Genomic DNA, 19,449 nt, shown 5'->3' with positions numbered 1-19,449 from the left:
TAAGAGGATTACTGTTCACTCAGTCTCATCAAGGGCTACTTCCAGCTTGATCACTTGATCCTCCTCAACAGTCTTCTGCTTTTCACCCCATCCTCTCAACAGGGAGGAAAAGACCTTCCCAAAATTTGCTGCAGTTTATAATGATGGACCTCATTGAGTTATAGATCCAGATAAAATATTCTATTGCTCTAGTTTTATCCAAAGATATATTTAGTATTTTTCTCATAGGAAACACACTGAGTTGCTGAAGACTAATAAAAGAGGTAACAAACAAAAATAACAGCAGCATGGGTATTTTAATCCTAACATCACTCGTCCCTAGGCAAAAGGCCAAAAGATGTGCTACATGATATGCATTTTTTCTTCTGCCCTTTGTTATTTAATATTATTGCTGCACCATATATAAGTTGCCTTCTCCTTCCCCATACACCTTTTACTAAAGACAAAATTGCACATATATTTAAACCTATATATCTAAGCCAAGTTATGTCAATAGTTTAGAACTGAATGCTGAAACAAACTGGTTTTGCTTGGCATTAAGCAGAGTCTTAATTAAATCATTGCAGCCCAGATTCCAAAGATTTACACACTCTGGGTAGCTGCATTGAGGTTCAATACACTGCAGTTACAGGTGAGCATCCTCAGGATCAGGGCATATGAGGACAGAGGTCCCATACGAGCCCTGATTCTGGATGGACAATGAACTAAACCAACAAAAACCAGGTATTTGCTGTAGTGTGTTGGCAGGAAGATGGTGTTGACAGAAGAAAACTTGGAGGACTGCTCTTTGTGGTCTCTAGGATCGTGTTGCTCTGCCACTGCAAAACCACAGCCACTGTGCTGCATATAATCCGACACCAGTGCGCAGATGTGCGTACATATATACATATGTGTGTGTGTATGTATACCCACACATATATAAATATATATATGTATATATACATATGTGTACACACACACACACACAGACACACACACACACACATATATATATATACACATTGCGAAGAGCTACTGGAGAGACTCCAGCAGAGGCCACAAAGATGATGAGGGGTCTGGAACATCTCCTTTATGATAAGAGATGTAGCAGCTGGGCCTGTTTAGCTTAGAGAAGACTGAGAAGGGTCTCGTTAATGCATATAAATATCTCAAAGGTGGGTGCCAAGAGGATGGTGCCAGGCTCTTTTTCAGTGGCCTCCAGCGACAGGACGAGGAGCAGTGGCCATAAACTAAAATACAAGAAGTTCCACCTCAGCATGAGGAAGAACTTCTTTACACTGAGGGTGGCAGAGCACCGGAACAGGCTGCCCAGGGAGGTCGCGGATTCTCCCTTTCTATAAACATTCCAGACCCACTTGGATGCCTTCCTGTGACACATGCTCCCGGTGCCCCTGCCTTGGTGATCTCCAGAGCTGCCTCCCAACCCTAACGATCCTGTGATAATACACACGTATGCGTACGTGCCGTATCCAGTCCGTATTTACAGGCACAGCGAATGCATTTAAACGACGCCCGTACCCGCACGGAGGCACACGGCGGATGCCCACCCGCACTCCCCTCACAGCGAAATCCTCCCGCAGCTCCGTTGCGGCCGCTGGCGGCAGCACCACGAGCAGGCGGAGCACCGCCCTCCCATCGCGGGGGGGGTCAGGGAGCGGTAGCGGAAGCTTTTCCCTCCTCCCTTCCTCCCTCCCTGCCGGCGTCCCGGAACCAGCCCCGCCGCCTCCTGCCCTGGCCCGCCGGCAGCATGTCAGCGCCCGGCGCCGCCTCCCGCAGGTGACACCCGCCCTTCCGCCGCCGCCGCCTGCCCTCCTATATGGGCCACCTGCTCTCGAAGGAGGCAAGGAGCCTAAGCCGGGACCGCCGCCGCCCGCGGGGGAAGGTGCCGCCGCGCAGCCGGAGCTGCTTCCTGCGCGGGCCCTGCATGCTCTGCTTCATCGTGCACGGCGCCAGCCCGCCCGCCCCGGAGCAGCCGCTGCCCGCCGGGGACCCGCTGCTGCCGCCGCCGCCGCCCTACGTGTCTCTGACCGCCGCAGAGCAGCGCGTCGCCCGCCGCCTCCTCCGCCTGGCGCCTGCCGCCTGGGAGCCGCCGGGCCGCTGCCAGCGCCTCCTTCTCTCCGGCCTGCTGCCCTCGCCGGTGCGGGGCCTCCTGGGGCCACCCGGCGAGGCGTCCGCCGAGATGGTGTGCAAGCGCAAGGGGGCCGGGCTGCCCGCCTGCCCGCCCTGCAAACAGCCGCGCTGCGCCGCCGCCGAGCCCGAGCCCGAGCCCGAGCCCGGCGCCTGCCAGTGCCCGGCGGAGCCGCAGCTGCTCGCCCTGCCCGGTGCCGCGGGGGAGAGCGGCGGGGGCAGCGCCGGGCAGGGCGGTGGGGGACAGCCCACCTCGCCGCCGCCCGCCGCGCCCCTGGAGGACAAGGAGCAGGGCACGGCGGGGGAGAAGGAGAGAGGAGGCGAGGCAGGCTTCGAGGAGCCGCTGGAGCAGCCGGGTGACAGCTGCCGGGAGCCGCTGCCGCCGCCCACCCCGGACATCAACCAGCTGCCGCCCTCCATCCTCCTCAAGGTGGGTCGGGGCGGGAGGGAGGACGAGCGAAGCCGCTTCCTGAGGATTTGGGAAAGGGGCTGTTCCTGCCCCTGGGGTGTCCGTCCCCAGCGGGCTCAGGGTAGAGGTGGAACCGCAGGCCCTGTCCAGAGGGGTCTCAGCGCCCAGCTTTGGGGGGCTGTGTAGGGTTGTCTGGTTGTCTGTCTGTTTGTGTCTCGTTCCCCCCTCACCCCTCCTTTTTGTTTGTCGTTGTTAGCGGCGTCGGGAGCCATTACCTGGAGGTGCAGACACACAAATCTGCTCCAGAAGCTGTTCCGTAGATATTTTGACCGTACCTGTTAACTTCGTAATGTGCCCTTCACGAGTTGCCTTTTACTCAAGTCACTGGTAGAGTACTCAGCAAGGGGGTCTGGCACTATATTTAGTGCTTCTTTGTTGGTTGGAGCTACACAGACAAATTTGCAATGTTGATTGGGAAAAAGTTTGTATTACTGTGTGTTTTGAATCAGTTTTGGCTTTACTGGGTTCACAGTCAGTCTGAGTCTTTGTAGCCCTCGAATTACATGCTTCCGTAACTTCTTAGGCTGTGTAATCAAAGAGTGGCCTCACCTTCGTTCCTATCCCTTCTTTCCTGTCGCTTTTGCTGTCTTTAGGTTCCTTTGGTTCTGTTTTCTTTCGAGAACGATTTGCCATTTTTATCATTTACCAGTTCTATTCCATGACTACGTTGACTGCTTGCAGCTAAACATTAGCTAAAAAGACGAGTCAAGCGGGAACTGAAGCCCTTGATGTTTTCCATAGTTTGATGCTAGTATGTCTTTAAATTTTGGGGAATAAGGTTTCAGGATTACAGGAAATAATGTTTCAGGATTACAGGAGTTTACTCCGGGGTCAGATGGCTAAATTTAAAGCAGGGCGTGATAAATGCAGGAGTAGGAGACAGATGATTCTTACCGTTCTTTGTATTTTGTTAGTTGTGCATCCAATGTAGAAAGTACTCCTTTACTCTTTTGTTGTCAAGCAATAGCAGCCTGCTTATCTGTCTGTCTTGCACATGAAAGTAATTCTGTACAAGGTTTGGTTGGTTTGAGTTTTTGTTGTTGTTTTTTGTTGATCTGGATTTTTTTTTCAAGTACACATGACTGTTACTAAGAGTATGTCATGTTTCATAGATGCACTATGCAAATTAATTTTAGGTAAATACTTAAATACTTAAGACTTATGAACTATCTTATCTGAATTAATCTCTTCTTTTATTGCAGAATTGAAAGTTTGTCATGTAGTTTTTTTAGAAAAGAATCCATCCATTTGCCAATGTTGTTGGAAGATAATTTTTTTTCTTTGATGTTCAATTGTTTTAGGATTTGAAACAGGACTGACTTGTTTAGTATGGCCTAAACGCTGTTTGATCAATGATACGACTACTTCTCTGTGGTTACTTTACTATTCAGTTTCACTTTTTCAAAAATATCAGTCTGTAACTCTGCCATAAATCAGTTCTTTTAGTAGTGGAAGATGTCATGTCCATCTCACTTGTGGACTAGTTTGAATGTTATTTAAACTCTTTTCTGTTTTATCTGTACTTTTGAAATTTGGTTAATTTATTTTTATTTTTTTTTTTTACAAATTAAGTGTTTTTTAACCCCAACTGACAACTAAGTACCAGGCTGCCACTCACCACAGCCACACACCACCTTGTCATCTTTCCCCTTGGTGGGGAGGAGAATTGAGAGGGGGGGAAAAGTATACCTTGTGGGTTGAGATAAGAAGAGTTTAATAACTGAAACAAAATAAAATGTAGTATTACCATTAACAATATTAGTATTTGTAAGGAAAAGGAGAGAGAGAAAGAAAGAACACTGAGAGGACCAGGTGCTGCCCAAACATAAGAACTCTACCCTAGCTGAAATTGGGACAGACATCTGCCTCCCCCAACGATTTTGTCTCTTTAGTTACCCTATATTACAGCTCCTTCTGCAATATTTTTGAAAAGGCAGGCTGTTAATTCCAGTATCTGGAGTCAGTCTCCTCACCTGTTTGTTTTGTTTGTGGGGTTTTTGTCACCATCTCCCTCTCCCCCCAATTTGCCCTTCAATCCTTAGCTATAGTTATGTATGAGGTTGGTTGCTTTGCTTTTTTGCAGGAGTCTATCTGTTTGTCTATCTGTATCTCTTTCTATATGTCTACTTCTTAACTATTCTCGTGTTCGACTTTGTTTGGCTGCTTCCATAACATACTATTCTGCTGTGGAACTTTTAACTCAAGATTTCTAACCAGGTGTCTTTTTAAGTGGATTATTCATGTACCTAAAGGCCTTCATATGATGGATTTTGATACAGATAGGATTAGATTTAGGATATTCTTTTTCCAGAGGTGTCATTTGTTACAAGAGCATGGGAGACAAATATACCCAAAATCTTTACTGAACTTTTCACAGTAGGTAGTGGAGACACAATAAAAGGACAAGAGAGTCCATCCTCAGAAGTCTCAGGAGCCACATCCTTCTGGGTTTTTTTGTTTGTTTCCATCGATTCCCATCTCTGTCACCTCCTGATGCAGTGGTGCTAGTGCAGGAGTGGCTGTCACCAGTGTCAGTATATGTGGCCTCGAGATAAGCCTAAGGAAGCACTGCAGGAACTCCTAAGGAATAGCTGTCCACTTAGTCCACTCAGGTGCTGTTTTGTTATTAAGCAGTGGTTAATTAAGGCTCCTCTAAGATTACAGGCTGGCTAGAAAGGTTTTTGTCAGACTGAACATGGCCTGCAGATCATCAGGTAGGCCCTACTGAGTTGGGAAGTTCATAGCGCAGTGTGCCAGTTGATCCTGTTTCTCTGACTGGTGAAGAAGTATCCTGGTCAATATGAGGTGATAAAAGAATTGCAGTTCCACAAATCAAACAAGCTTATGGATTTTGCCTGCTGAAACATGTATGAGGAAAAAAGTGTTAAACAGTGGGCAAAATTTCATCTTTAATCTTTGTAGAAGAGGGTGATTACCTTTGATTAAAGGGTAATTTAAATCTATTCTCTTTAAAACTTGAAGGGAATTAAGAAATTATAGATCTGTCAACTTGACAGTAATCTAGATGTGTGAATAAAAAAAAAGGAGCTCTTTCTGCAGTGCAGAAGTTGACAAAATCTTGTGCTACAAATCACTAATTTTTGAAAACTTTGTGCTATACGTCACAAATCCGTGTCTATTGTGGTTTCACTGTTATTTATTTCTGGAAAACAGAAATTAAAAAGAAAAAGAAAGAAATCTTCCTGTTGTGTGTGTTACCTCTTTGAAGTGCTGCTGTTTAATCAAAACAGTTAACTGGTATAAAATGGTCTGCAAGTTGAGTTGTGAAATTACAAGAGAATGTCAATTCAAACACTTCAGATTTCCTTTTGAGCTGTATTACCAGGAATTGTGCAAGTAACAGGAAATTCTGTGCTGTGCTTGGTGCTTTTAAAGCCTCTGCAAGAGTACTGCATTAGACTGTGGGTACTGGGATCTCCTTAGAAACCCCCAGACAAATGAAAGAGGCATCAGCGAAGAGCCAGAGGTCGTGAAAACATGGCCTTATTATGGTAGTTGGAAGATTCTGGTCAAACTGAATGATGCTTCTTCAGAAAGAAGACTAAGATGTAGTCTTTAGGTAAGAGAAAATTGGAAAGTTCAACTGCGTTCCTGTCCCTTGTCAAATAAAAGGAAACAATAAGCTTAAGTTTGGTGAGATATTTAGAAAACAACACAGTGTGAGAACATTTAACTCTTGGCAAAGGTGGTTTCCCATCTCTATGGTTATGTAAGGAGTTTGGATTTTTTTTTTTTATTAATTCTTGTTTTAACAACAAGTGGACCTCATCTGGGATGTTTGAGGTGTGCTTGAACTCGCTTCAGAACAAGAAGGGTCTAGAATAGATACTGTCTTCTTCTTGATGTCTTCTTTCTCAGTTTGCTGCTCTTATTTTTATAAAGCACGAACATTGTGCTGCTCTGCCTGTAACAGAGACCCTGCCAGTTTTGACTTAGGGCTAAGGCACTATGAAGGGAAGATGAATATGTACGTGTGTGTGTGTGTGTGTGTGTGCATGTTATTTAATGTAGGGTTCTAAATATATTGTTACTATTGTTTGAGGCACTACTGACTCATTTTCTTACATCTTTACTCATTGTTTTTTACTTATTTTTCTCATTCTTCCTTCCCTTGTTGTAGTAACTTACACATTTTCTTTTGTTACTGTAATAACATGTTTGCTTGTGATAATGTTGATACAAAATGCATTGCTGCTATCACTGTACTACTAACACTGCATTTAACATCTGAGTGATATCAAGTGGGTTTGGTTTTAGCCAAAGCTATCCCGAGCTAGACCTTTGGTTTTATCTTCTGAATTTTGACTTTTTGGTAAACTTATTCCTGAAAAGACTGAGTATACCTATTAGTTACACTATGATTTTTTTTTTTTACCTTTTTTTTTTTGTCAGGCCTAGTCAGGAGGCAGAGGCACCAAAATACATCAATTGGATTACACTTCATCCTTAAGTTCATGGAGTCACTGTTGTGATACCAGCTTTCTTTGCAACTTAAGCTGGTGTTCCATCAGTTTATCCTGTCTAGTGTTCGTGTCAAGTGTTATTTTTAGCTATAGCACTAAGAGAAATGGAAAGGGATGCAAGGAGGTAAATGTTCTTTTATTTCAGTATTAATTCACTTGAACTCCTTTTTCTCTAGCAATACTTAACACAGCAGTTTGGCTTGTTGTGGTTTTGTTTTGGTTTCTTTTTGACTTTTTGTTTGTTTGTTTTCCTATGCAGCTTAGCGTCCAGCTGTGATTGAGGCAGGGAAATGAACCAGTCTTAGATACACTGTGCTGTTGCTGAGCTTCTGGAATGCAGTTGAGGGGCACGATTGTGAAGGAAAGGTGTGCGAGTAGATTAGTAGCTGAAGAGAAGATAGTATGTGAACATTATTTCAGTGATAAAGTTCTCAAAGATGTCCTGATAAGGTTATTATGTTTTGTTGCAGGATTATTAACAATTATTTTGCTTTCTAGAGCTGTATGTGAGAACGTGGCTTTTGTGTAAGTTTGTAGGTTTTAATAGTACAGGGTGAGCTATGTGATGGGAGAGACAAATGTCTTGGAATGAAATTTCTGCTTTTCCTGATGGCGGGATAAATACCTTGACACTCATGGACAGTGAAACTTTTCCTAATGTTGTTAAAGTGTTGGCTTGACTTGCTCTGCATTCCCCCAAACTGTGTATTATTGCATGGAGAAGGGAAAATTACAAGTTGTACGGTGCTAGAATGTAAAGTAAATTAAATTTAACTGCTGCTTTCATTCCCTATTAATTTATTTGTTTCTTTTGTTCAGGTTGCTTGACCTGTGTTTGATCTTTACCAGATTTTGATATGTTTTTAAACTGGTAGGGTGATTCAGAAGCAGTGCTGATGTCTTTTAGTGAGGACAGTTAGATAGTTGGGAGTAAAAACACTGTCAGCCCCTTCAAGGAAAGATATTCTTCTTATTCATCAGAACCCATTCTTTCCATTAGGAGGAAAGGTATGGTGTCAGCATCCTCTGTCATTTCTTACAGACAGAACCTAAAGTGGTATTTTGCCTTGCAGCTAAGGCAATCTGTTTGTTAGTAAGTGGCTGCTAAGGGCAGTGGCTGTCTCTCTTTTGTAACCTCTGGCTGCACTTTCCTGCTGCTGGCCTTGTTTTCTGCAGAGTGATCAGGCAGAGTGAGTTCAAATGGCTAATCTAACACCAATCTAAGATTGCAAAACTTTTCCTCAGGATGAGCTGCCTGAAAAGACTTTCTCTAAGCACAGTCACTTAGAATCCAACGCAAAAATTCAGGTAGCTAGGATTAGGGGACTGGTAAACTATTCCTACTGCTGGCAGCTTGCCAAAAGAATCTGGGCTATGATGTGAAATTGTGCCATGACTTTTCCTGGCTGACACATTTTTGTTAATCACAAGAGCATTTTTAACTTGATTCCCTTCATGGGTGTACTGAGGCTACTTTCAGAGGTGTGTGCATGCGCTGCTCACATCTCTTTTGTGCGCTCAAAATCGTTCATGATTCCATTGCTCTGTTGTAGTTATGTGGCAAAGTGAAGAAATCTCTTAAAAACAAAGCAAATATTTGTCTGTTATTTCTCCCTCTCCTGTTATGTATGATTCTTTAATTTTCTGAAATAGAATGAAGGTACCTTCAATAAACATAAACCCACTGATAGCCTAGCTGCTCTAGACCTGCAGTTAGCAAATACTGTGTTTAACAGTTTGTGGTAAAATGTCATGCACTAAGCATGTTCCCTTGATCAGATGGTACTTAAGAAATAGTTTTGATAATGAAGTTTCCATTATCTACTGAAAAAAATTTGCACTCAGTTGATGGAACAAATGAGCAGTTTTCCAGTAATGAATGTCTCAAGTTCATTAGGCATCATGAAATGTTTGAGTGCACATTTTAATGTTCTTTTGTTGTTAAAGGTTTCAAACAAATCTACCTGATGCAATGTAATGAAAACAATTTTGTAGATACCTATTCCTGTATAAAAAAGTTTTTATTGATACAAGAAAGCTTCATTCACAGAAATCTTTACTCTTCTAGTTGTATTGAAAGATCTTTCAAATGAAAACAATGGAGAGAAATGGGGGATGCATAGACTCACCTTTTACAGTTTCTTCTGCCATGGGCCCTATATTTTGTTCATATTCACAAAGCTGTACCTTGTTCTTAAAGTTAGCAGTATCTTAAAGGAATGGTATTAGTAATCAACTGAATTTTCTTGGCTCTCTTTTCCTGAGGCAAAAACTTCTTAAGTCTCTGCAGTCAATAATGCTAACTGCTTGATTGTGGTTTTTAAGAGTATTGGTTTTTATTAGGATTGTCTTTTCATAAGTTAAAATTATTTCTTGAATTATGCTTATGTTTACTTCGTATTTGATTTGTGTGATGTGAACTGATTTTTAGAAAACTCGGTGCTGAGGATACATAAACATATTTACAATTTTCTAGTACTGAACTTTTTTTCATTGTAACTTTCATGGGTGTGATGGACATTTCATTATTTCTGTTTATAAAAATGCAGTTATCTTCTTCATTTGATTGACTTTGAGGAACTTGGTTTAAGGCCAAAGTTACCAAAGATTTAAAGGTAAAATAAATAAATTTAGTGTGTGGATTTGTGATATTTAAAACTGATCTTTAATCTTTTAAAAAAATATATTTATAGGATGCTTTGTGGAGCTTTTTTGGTTGGGGGGGGGGGTTGTTAGTTTGTGAGTGGTTTTTTTCTTTCTCTCTTCCTGCTGAAATGCTAACATTTAGCAAAAGTTCAAAGTAGTCTTTTTTTGAATATACAGCTTGAAATATCTAGCATAGATTTCATGTAGAAGGAATGTGGATGTGTTAAGGGTCTAATGTCTGAAGCCCATTGTGTAGGGACTCGGGGGTAAGGAAGACAATTACACAGAATAACTTTTATTTCTAGTTTTTCTGGTTGGACTCTTCAATAATATTAATCAGCATCTTCTTTCTTCCTTTCCCATCCATTGTGTCACAAAAAAATTACTCTAGGAAGTTCAGAAAAACCCCAGAACTTGGGAACTTGATCAGGCACTCTTCTTTGATGGTCTAAGTTGTACCATGCAAGGACTTAGTTTTTAGCTGCATTAAAATCAATGGAACCATCACCTGATTTAGAATGGTGGATTGGCTCAGGTGGAATTCTGTGAAATTAGTTGCATTTTGTTGTTTAAAGGTTAAACAACTTGTTTACATGGCTTTTCTCATGTAAGGGATTTGTATGATTGTATCAATTCAGAGTTCAGCATGATTTGTAATTTGACTGAAAACTAACTCTAGCTGTTAGTTGGCTTTTGCTGTCCTGAGTGTTGCATTGTGGGATTTTCTTTTCGATATAGAATCATTTAGGTTGGAAAAGGCTTCTAATGTCATAGAATCCAACCATTAGCCCGGTAGTGCCAGCTCCACCACTTATCCATATCCCTAAGTGCCACTTCTACGTGCATTTTAAATACCTTCAGGGATGATGACTCCACCACTTCCCTGGGCAACCTGTTCAAGTGCTTGGCAACCCTTCCAGTGAAGAAATTTTCCTAGTGTCTAAACTATACCTCCTCTGCCTCAACTTGAGGCTATTTCCTTTTGTCCTTCCTTGTTCCCTGGGAGAAGAGGCCAACCTCTACCTGGCTACAACCTCCTTTCAGGTAGTTGTAGAGAGCAATAAGGTCACTCCTGAGCCTCCTTTTCTCCGGGCTGAACAACCCCAGCTCCCTTAGCCACTGCTGATAGGACTTGAGCTCCAGACCCTTCACTGTCTCTGTTACCCTTGTCTGGACTCACTCCAGCACCTCAATGTCTTTGTAGTGAGGGAGAACTGGACACAGGATTCAAGTTGTGGCCTCACCAGTGCCCAGCATAGGAGGTGATCACTGCCCTGGTCCTGTTGCCACACTGTTTCTGGTGGCCAGCTGGATGTAACTCCATTCAGCACCAGTCCCTAGGCCTGGATGTCCAGAGAGTTTTTTACCCAGCAAACAGTGCACCTGTCCAAGCCATGAACTGCCAGTTTCTCTAGGAGAATGCTATGGGAAATGTTGTCAAAGGCTTTATTGAATTCCAGATAGACAACATCCACAGCCTTTCACTCATCCAACAACCAGATCACATTGTCATAGGTGGAGATCAGATTGGTCAAGCAAGACGGGCATTTCACAAACCTGTGCTGGCTGGGCCTGATCCCCTGATTGTCCTGTACGTGCCACATGCGTCTGGTACATGCGTCACATTTGCCAACATCCAGTCAGTTGGAACCTCCCTGGTTAGCCAAGACTGCTCATAAGTAATTGAAAGTGGCTTGGTAAGCACTTCCACTGGCTCCATCAGGGCCCAGATCCCATTTGGCCCCTTAGGCCTGTGTGTGTCTAAGTGGTGTAGCACAATCCCCCTTGGATTGTGGGGGGGCTTCGTTCTGCTTCCTGTCTTCCAGCTCAGCAGGCTGGATACCTGGAGAGCAACTGGTCTTGCTATTAGAGAATGAGGCAAGGAAGGCATTAATGGTCTTCAATGAGTCTGTGTGAAAACTTATTTCAAAGCAAGAGCTTTATGTTTAAGAACATACTATGTCTGGAAGGTATGAAAAGGCCATCAGTGGGGAACAGAAAGTCTCAGAAAGTCTCTTGCATCCATTGTAGGGGAAGAGAAACCCACTAATCTTAACTATCACATGAAAGAGTGAAGCCAGGAGGCACTGACATCTTTAAGGAATTTGAGCTAAAAGAGGGTGAACTGAGAGTGAGTAAGGAACAAGAGTTTGCATCTTTTGCAGATCTCTGCTTCCTCTACCCTTGCCTTTTGCCAACAGGGTAAAAAAAAAAAGTGTGAAATGATTCTAGAAAGTGTTGTTAAACTTTTTTTTCCCTGTTGACAATGCTGAAGGATATTCTGGTGCTTGGAAGGGGGATTAGACAGAGTTGCGGGAGAACAAAAGGAACAGTGGATATGAAAATGTACATGTTTGAGTACAATTTTCAGCAACTAAACATGCTAACTAGTAGAACCATTGCCTTCAGAAAGTTATCTGTCATAAGCAGGAATTAGATGAACAGACTTGGGGATAAGACCGGCTTCTGCCCGATGGCTTTTATTCCCCTTCTTAAATACATTATCCCGGAGGTGCTGCCACTGTCACTTGTGGGCTCAGCCTTGGCCAATGATGCATCCATCTTGGAGCTGCCTGGCATTAGCTCTGGACAAAGAGAAAGCTTCTTGCAGCTCCTCACAGAAACCACCTCTGTAGCCCCACCACTACCAAAACCTTGCTATGCAAACCCAAAACAAACAAAATAAAATACAAAACTTATTTATGGGCTTTCATTTTCACAGTGGCAGCTGGATTAGCAACAGTCTTTCCTGTTCTGTGTTTGCTGTGTTCTTTGTATCTGCAAGCTTTTGTTCCTCAAAGTAAAGATGGTATTTCCCCAGATAAGCATATTTATTTCCTACTGGAGTAAAGGCTGGTTAAAGAATTTTATGATGCCAACCTTGATATCCTTCTTAGACAGACATCTAACTGACTCAATACTAAACATAATGTAGATCACGTTGCCTTGTTCTCTTCTAAGGTTTTTGTAACTGGCAAAAGACTCAGTTTTCTGTTCCCTACTGATAGCAGGAATTCAAGTTTCCTACCGCTTTTACTGAAAATTGCTGAGCATTGTCATGCTGTCACCTTTTCTTACATTTAGAATGACACTTTTACAGCAGGAGTGTCAGATGCCAAATTACCACTTGCTATTTAGTGCTTTCTTTCTCCTTGACTGAGGGAGACAGTATTTTTTGGGTACTGATCACAGCCGTGTCCTGTAATGGATTCACCATTACAGACAGAGAACTGCAGAGAGGAAGCAGGCAATTGTTTGATTTGCCCTTCTATCTGCTCATGTTCAACTGATTGCCTCAGGAGAAGCATCCGTTGACTCTGGTGATGGTCAAGCAAGGGCCCCCAGGAAAACAGGATTCACACACAATCCTTCAACACTGAGGAGTCTTGCATAAGAGATTGCGAGTTTTTCATAGCTAGAAGAAGATGGGAATGATAAATCTTGCAAGCATTTACAGAATGTCATGAATTTGACCCCTTCTCCTCTTACTACAACTCTCTTTCATGAGGGGGTCTTGTAGGGATATGCATATTTAAAGCTGCTGAGATAACTGTACCCCTTGTTCTAGGTTTATGGTGGTTATTCTTGACAGTTGGTTATCTAGTCTGTTTCAAAGACCACCCAATGATGAAAGTTTTGTAAGTTGCCAGGTATTATATTTCAGTGCTTCATTACCCTTTTCTTTATTTTTTTACCCCCTTTGCCATCCCTTTTCCTTGGCTGAACTCCCAAGTGCTAGTAGTTTCTTTGAATGTTTTCATGTTTTCTAGACTTCAGTGCTTTCCTGTGGACTCTCTCTAGTACTTTCAGATTTTCTTGAGAAAATTGCCTGAGATGGGCAGTAGTGCTTCTATTTAGTATTCGATGTCCTCGTCAGAAGAGTGGGAGGACGTTTTCATGTTTTGCGGTCTGTGCTCCTGTGTATCTTAATGCCATTATTGCCTTTTCTCATTATAGGATGACATGTAGATATAAGGTCATTTGTGGTAACATGGTACCTTCGTATGAAACTCTTGGGAGACCTTTTTTTATATTTATTAATAACCAACAGTTCTTCTGTGGAAGGGCTGAATGTAATAAATGTTACAGCAATTTATGAGCCTACCATAAAAAAGAATAAGCTGTGACTTTTGCAGGCAGCTATAGTGCTCAAAACCTTGGGGTATAAAATGCTAGTTGTGTGTTTAAGTTCCCTTGTATGACACTGATTTGCTCTGCTAATCTGTGCTACCATCCCATGCCCACTTCCCACAAGACTGGTGTTTTAATACCTTTCTGACTCTTCTATTCAGTTAAAAAATAAAAGGAATGGTTTTCCATCCATTTCAGAATGGGAATGAAAACACCTTTTAAATGGCTTGCAAAATAACATTGAGCTAATACTTGTATTTGTAATTCTTTAGGTATGCCATCTCAGAAGCATATTTGAAACTTAGTCTAAGAAATGAGAGCTTAAGTAGGATACATTCTGTTGTTGGTTGTGCTGAGCTGTCTTATTAATATTGTTTGTTCTTCTGGGATGTAGGTTTTTTTGTTATTGTCCCTGACTAATCAAGTTGGGGGCAAGTTCTACATCTGTGTGTTACAATGCATGCTAATATTTTCCTGTCTTTTACAAGATGAATTAGTAATAAAATATTTCTGTCTTCAGAATATGGTTACATCCGACAAATATTTTTTTTCTTTCTTTACAGATATTTTCCAACTTATCTCTGAATGAGCGTTGCCTTTCGGTGTCATTAGTCTGTAAATATTGGCGTGACCTCTGTTTAGATTTTCAGTTTTGGAAGCAACTGGATCTCAGTAGTCGTCAGCAGGTATGAAAATATCATTGCAGAAAAAGTGTTTTGATGACTCAGAACTTGTACTTTGGACTGAGGGCAAACGAAAGAAACACAAAAAATGGTGATATCTGTGCTTTCAAGGATTTTTTTACTCTAGGCTGAAAGTGTCCGGACCCTTACATTAGCTTATTTAAATATAGTGTATTTTGACTGAGATCTGTTGTTAAATGGTGTACAGACAAGTGCTGTTTGAAATGGGTTGTGGGTTACCTGTCTCTGGTCTGCATCACGCTCTTGAAGTTTCTTGTTAATTAGTTACTTGCAGGGGTTTATAAACACTTCCTTTAGAGTTTCATGAAAATTCATGGGAATTCGAGGGTCCCATTTGAAGAGGGAATAGTATGAACTCATCTGTGTTGGAATATAGAATACATATGGAGTATTATTTTCAGGTCACCAATTCATGAGAGAATGCAAATTATCTTGCTTCTAGAGTTACTAGTTAACATGTTTCTGAACCACTATAGAAAAGTTATGTAGCAGATTGTCTGATTTTTATTTTCTTTCCTCAAGGGACTCCAAAGCACCCTCACACCAGGGGTCTGTCTTTTAGCTCTGTAGGTGTTGTGTGTCAAAAAAATGTTTTCTTCTTCAGTGTCTTGAGCTGTAGCCTTATTTTGCTACAAAGATTTTTAATGGTTTTGTCTATTAGGTATCTCCAGTAAAGGATTTCACTAGAGTTTATCAGTTGTGGCATTGTTCTAACAAATTGCCAGGTTTTTATGGAGTTCTGAAACCCATATTAAGCACAAATGTTCTTCTTGGAGAAGTGTGGGGAGAGTTTGGTGATTTGGGCTTTTTTGGTTGTTTTTGTTTTGTTGTGGGGGGTTTTATGTGTGTGTCTTTGATCAGGCATTGTTTGTTTGTAGTTTTTACTTGAATTTTTTTTTTTAAATTTGTCACTGTGGTGGTTTAACCACAGCCAGCAGCGCCTCCCTCACTTCCACAGCAGCAGGATTGGGGAGACAATCGAAAGGGTAAAAGCTCAAGAAGTCATGGGTTGAGATAAAGACAGTTTAATAGGGAACGTAAAAGCCACACACACAAGCAAAGCAAACCAAGGAATTAATTCACTGCTTCCCATGGGCTGGCAGGTGCTCGGCCATTTCCAGGAGAGTAGGGCTCTATCACGTGTGATGGTGTCTTGGGAAGCCAAGCGCCATCACTCCAAACGTGGCCCCCTTCCTCCTCCTTCTTCCTCCCACTTTATATACTGAGCATAATACCATATGTTCTGGAATATTGCTTTGGTCAGTTAGGGTCACTTTTCCTAGCTGTATCCCCTCCCAGCCTCCTGTGCTCCCCCAGCCTCCTCACCAGTGTGGCAGTATGGAATTCAGAAAAGGCCTTGGCTCTGTGTAAGCCCTGCTCAGCAGTAACAAACCAGCACAAATCCAAAACACAGCCCCGCACTAGCCACTGTGAAGAAAATTAACTGTACCCCAGGAAAAAGCAGCTCAGCTGTTGTCTAGCTAACAGCTCCCTGATGAAATAGCAAGAAAAAAGCTTAGACTTGCTACAAATCGAAAACAGATTGAATGCAGTGAAGACTGTTCCTTAACTGTATCAGACAAAACCAAGAGAGATTCGTGTTGCTCTCTTGCTCTCTTTAGGGTTAAAGCTAAATCTCATCTGTGCCAGGTGGTGAATAAGTAGTTCTAAATGGTTATGTTAGAAATAATTTCATCATGTCAGGTTTTTTGAAACTAAACTTTTAAAGTGAGGGAGTTCTATGTGTTATGTCTTACCTGCTTAGTTGTTGTGTATTTGCTCTAACTTACAAGCTTGACCTTAAGGATATCTCATGTTGCTTACGAGCTTTGTAGAATTGTCTTCTTTTAAGATTATTGTCTTGTTAGCTGACTACAATGTGTGCAGGTGTGAGGTCGACAGAATCATTTTTCTACAAAGGTGTTAAGGAAACTTCCCTGTCCAACCATTAGGAGCCATTCTGGAAGTTACATTCCTACCACCTAAGCTGAGATTGAAGCCCCTTAGCACTGGTGGCTCCAGGGAGCCGATGGAGGCTCCACTTGACTCCCCGGACCCCCCACACTCACACAGTCAGACCAAGTTTCCTTATGGACTCAACCCCGGGTTTCCCCTATCAGAGTCTCAGACCTCTGGATCCTTAAAGTAATTTTATCATAATGCAACAGCAGAATGACAGCTCGAGCTGGTGCTTCTGAGGAGGGACCTTGAACAAAGGGACCCCTGGGTGTTTAAACCCTCACAGTCTGTATGGGGGCAAGTGTGGGGTCTTCTTGTTGAGTCCTCGGCTCCTGCTGTGTCCCTGAGTGTCCCTCACCTGGCTGTGCACGGGTCCCTGTGCCCTTTGTTATGCAAAGGGTCAGCACCAGTTCATGACCTCTTGCCTCGGGCTGTAGTTCCACTGCAGCTGCACACAGAGCTACCTGTACTAAATGTATTCTTCAGCAGTCCTCCCTGTGTTTTAATCGAGCATACCCACTAATATACTACAAGGGTAAAAGAAAAGTTTCAAGGTATTTAACCGCTGCCCTTCCACACAACATTATTACAAGTAACAAACAGAATTAGGGCTGACGATATCTGCCCAGCCCGACAGCTGGTCTACTATCACTAACAAATGTTTCTAACCAGTCATAGGGGCATTGTGGGTTCGGGTCCCATCTGAGTCACCAAAACTTTTCCCAAAACAAGTTCTTCCACCTGGGGTACAAGAGGCTGATCCCCACACAGAGTTGAGATACTTGATTTGTTTACAGTTCTGCACAGAGAGGGCCTGCATGGTAAATCCACAAAGCCAGCACTAGAACCATCAAAACTTTTCATTATTTATACATTTTAGTAAACAAAGGCAGTAATGCTCACTGGTTACAAGTTACATGGTTCTCTTATTCATTAGTAATCTACCTTCTACTGGTTAAATGAGTCACTTCTTATGCTAATTAATCCACATGCTCAGTCTTCCACTTTTTGGGCTGGTGGGTTTCTTGTATCAGTGGTCTGTGGTGGTTACCATCTCCCCCTGCCAGAATTATCTTTTACGTAGTTGGAGCTGATTTCAGCTGAGTTGGCTTTGTTAGTTTCTTGCTTATCTTGGGAGTTCTGCCAAATGTACTTGTGGTCTGTACATTCTGAATTCTCTGTGTCTACTGCAAGTAGTACATCATCTCCCCAAGCTTTGTTTACCTCCCCCAGGAGCTGAGGTCACTGAAACACATCAAGCCCTAAACCTTAATAAGGCAGTTCTACCAGCAAGTAATTTATATTTCTAATACCAGGACGTCACACATAGCCTCTTTGCAATTACTGAAAAGGGAAGTAGGTCCTGGTTGCCCTCCTAACTGTGGAGCTTAGTCTGAACTTGAGATCTTCTGGCAAGTTGGGCAGCTGTTTGTGGTTCTTTTTGTGGCAACACAAGTTCCTGGAACTGCCCAAATTTATTCTGTTTGTCTAGATATTGCTTCTGTTGCTCTGTCAGCTTTATCATGAAAGCATCTAGCCACAATCTAAATAGTCTTTGTCAGAATTGGCTTTCTCCCGGTTGTCCATGTTCCATCAAAAGCATTAAAACCCCACCCCCCCAACAAATCAATTACAGTAAAATATTCACTCATAGGTGGTATTTGTGAAGGTATGTAGTTACATTCTCCCAATAGCTCATGGAAATGCGTCTTTCAAATAGTCGTTTTTGTGCTAGTGAAATTTAAAGATTTTAATGGAAAAAGTTATGTTTGAGTATTTGTTTTTTTTTTCTTTGCAGGTCACTGATGAGCTGTTGGAAAAAATAGCATCAAGAAGTCAGAATATTACTGAAATCAATATCTCTGATTGTCGCAATGTATCTGATACAGGAGTATGCATATTAGCAATTAAATGTCCTGGGCTCCTAAGGTATACTGCCTACAGATGTAAACAGCTTTCTGACACCTCTATTATTGCAGTTGCCTCTCAGTGTCCTCTTCTTCAGAAAGTGCATGTGGGCAATCAAGACAGACTCACCGATGAAGGCCTGAAGCAGGTAACCATCCATTCCACAAATTTCCTGTGTAAACTTAGTATATTTCAACTTCTTACCAAGTGCAAAAAGGGACCTGGAAGAATGTACTCCATACTCCTCTTAAGATTTAATTAAAATCAGAAAAAAGCTTCTGTTTTAAAAATTGTTTTATGGTGAGTTCAGTCCAGTAAATACTGTTCATTTTTTTTTCTTTTTAATACCTAGACATTAAATGATCCCTTTTATTGCTAAATCTGTAGTTTGACATCCTATACTTCACTTCTGTCTGACTGAATTTTCCTGAGCTTGGTTGCTGTTCTGAACCTTCCTTTAAGTAACTCCTTTTTGTATCATGAATGCTGAAGGTGACACATCTTTCTTTGTTAGGCATGCAGGAAGGTTTCATCAACTCTCTCGGAGTGTTAAAAGAGCATTTAGCTTAAGCTGTGAAGTAGTTAGGGTAAATCAAATATGCTGTTAATGGTTGAACATAAAGGCATTGTTAGCTACTTACATATATACCCAATAAAACCCCTAGTTCTTATGTGCTGTTCTTAGCTCCGTTTTATTGACTGTATTTAGCAGCTTCATTTTGTCAGTATGTAATTAAAATCTTTCTTGTTTGTATGTAGTAGTTAAGAACTCTGTAAAGAAAGATAATTTTTAATGGGGGTGGAGAAAGAGGAGGAATCTTAACTCCTGACTCTTCAGTCAAATACTGTTGTTGTTTCTTTTTCCTTTGATCTCATTAATTGCAGCTGGGTTCAAAGTGCAGAGAATTGAAAGACATACATTTTGGGCAATGTTACAAGATCTCAGATGAAGGAATGATCATTATAGCTAAAGGCTGTCTGAAGTTGCAAAGAATATATATGCAAGAAAACAAATTAGTAA

At 41.9% G+C, this 19,449-nt stretch overlaps 1 protein-coding gene across 3 annotated transcripts in view; it reads left to right on the top strand.

Annotated features, from left to right (window-relative positions):
• Window positions 1–1,693: 1,693 nt before the first annotated feature.
• Window positions 1,694–19,449, top strand: part of FBXL17 (F-box and leucine rich repeat protein 17) — a 288,161-nt gene continuing 270,405 nt past the window's right edge. For all 3 annotated transcript variants that reach the window (XM_051782623.1, XM_051782625.1, XM_051782624.1), the window contains exons 1-4: window positions 1,694–2,557; window positions 14,421–14,543; window positions 18,319–18,576; window positions 19,314–19,445. In XM_051782623.1, the coding sequence (XP_051638583.1) occupies window positions 1,817–2,557; window positions 14,421–14,543; window positions 18,319–18,576; window positions 19,314–19,445 (1,254 nt within the window). In that variant the 5' untranslated portion in view covers window positions 1,694–1,816. The remainder of the gene's footprint in view (window positions 2,558–14,420; window positions 14,544–18,318; window positions 18,577–19,313; window positions 19,446–19,449) is intronic.

This window comes from Manacus candei, unplaced genomic scaffold, assembly GCF_025592945.1.
Source record: "Manacus candei isolate 608988 ecotype Guabito, Panama unplaced genomic scaffold, ASM2559294v1 h1tg000016l, whole genome shotgun sequence".
Taxonomy (NCBI): domain Eukaryota; kingdom Metazoa; phylum Chordata; class Aves; order Passeriformes; family Pipridae; genus Manacus; species Manacus candei.
The sequence above is the reverse complement of the archived record's forward strand: the minus strand, read 5'-3'. Positions and strand labels throughout refer to the sequence as shown.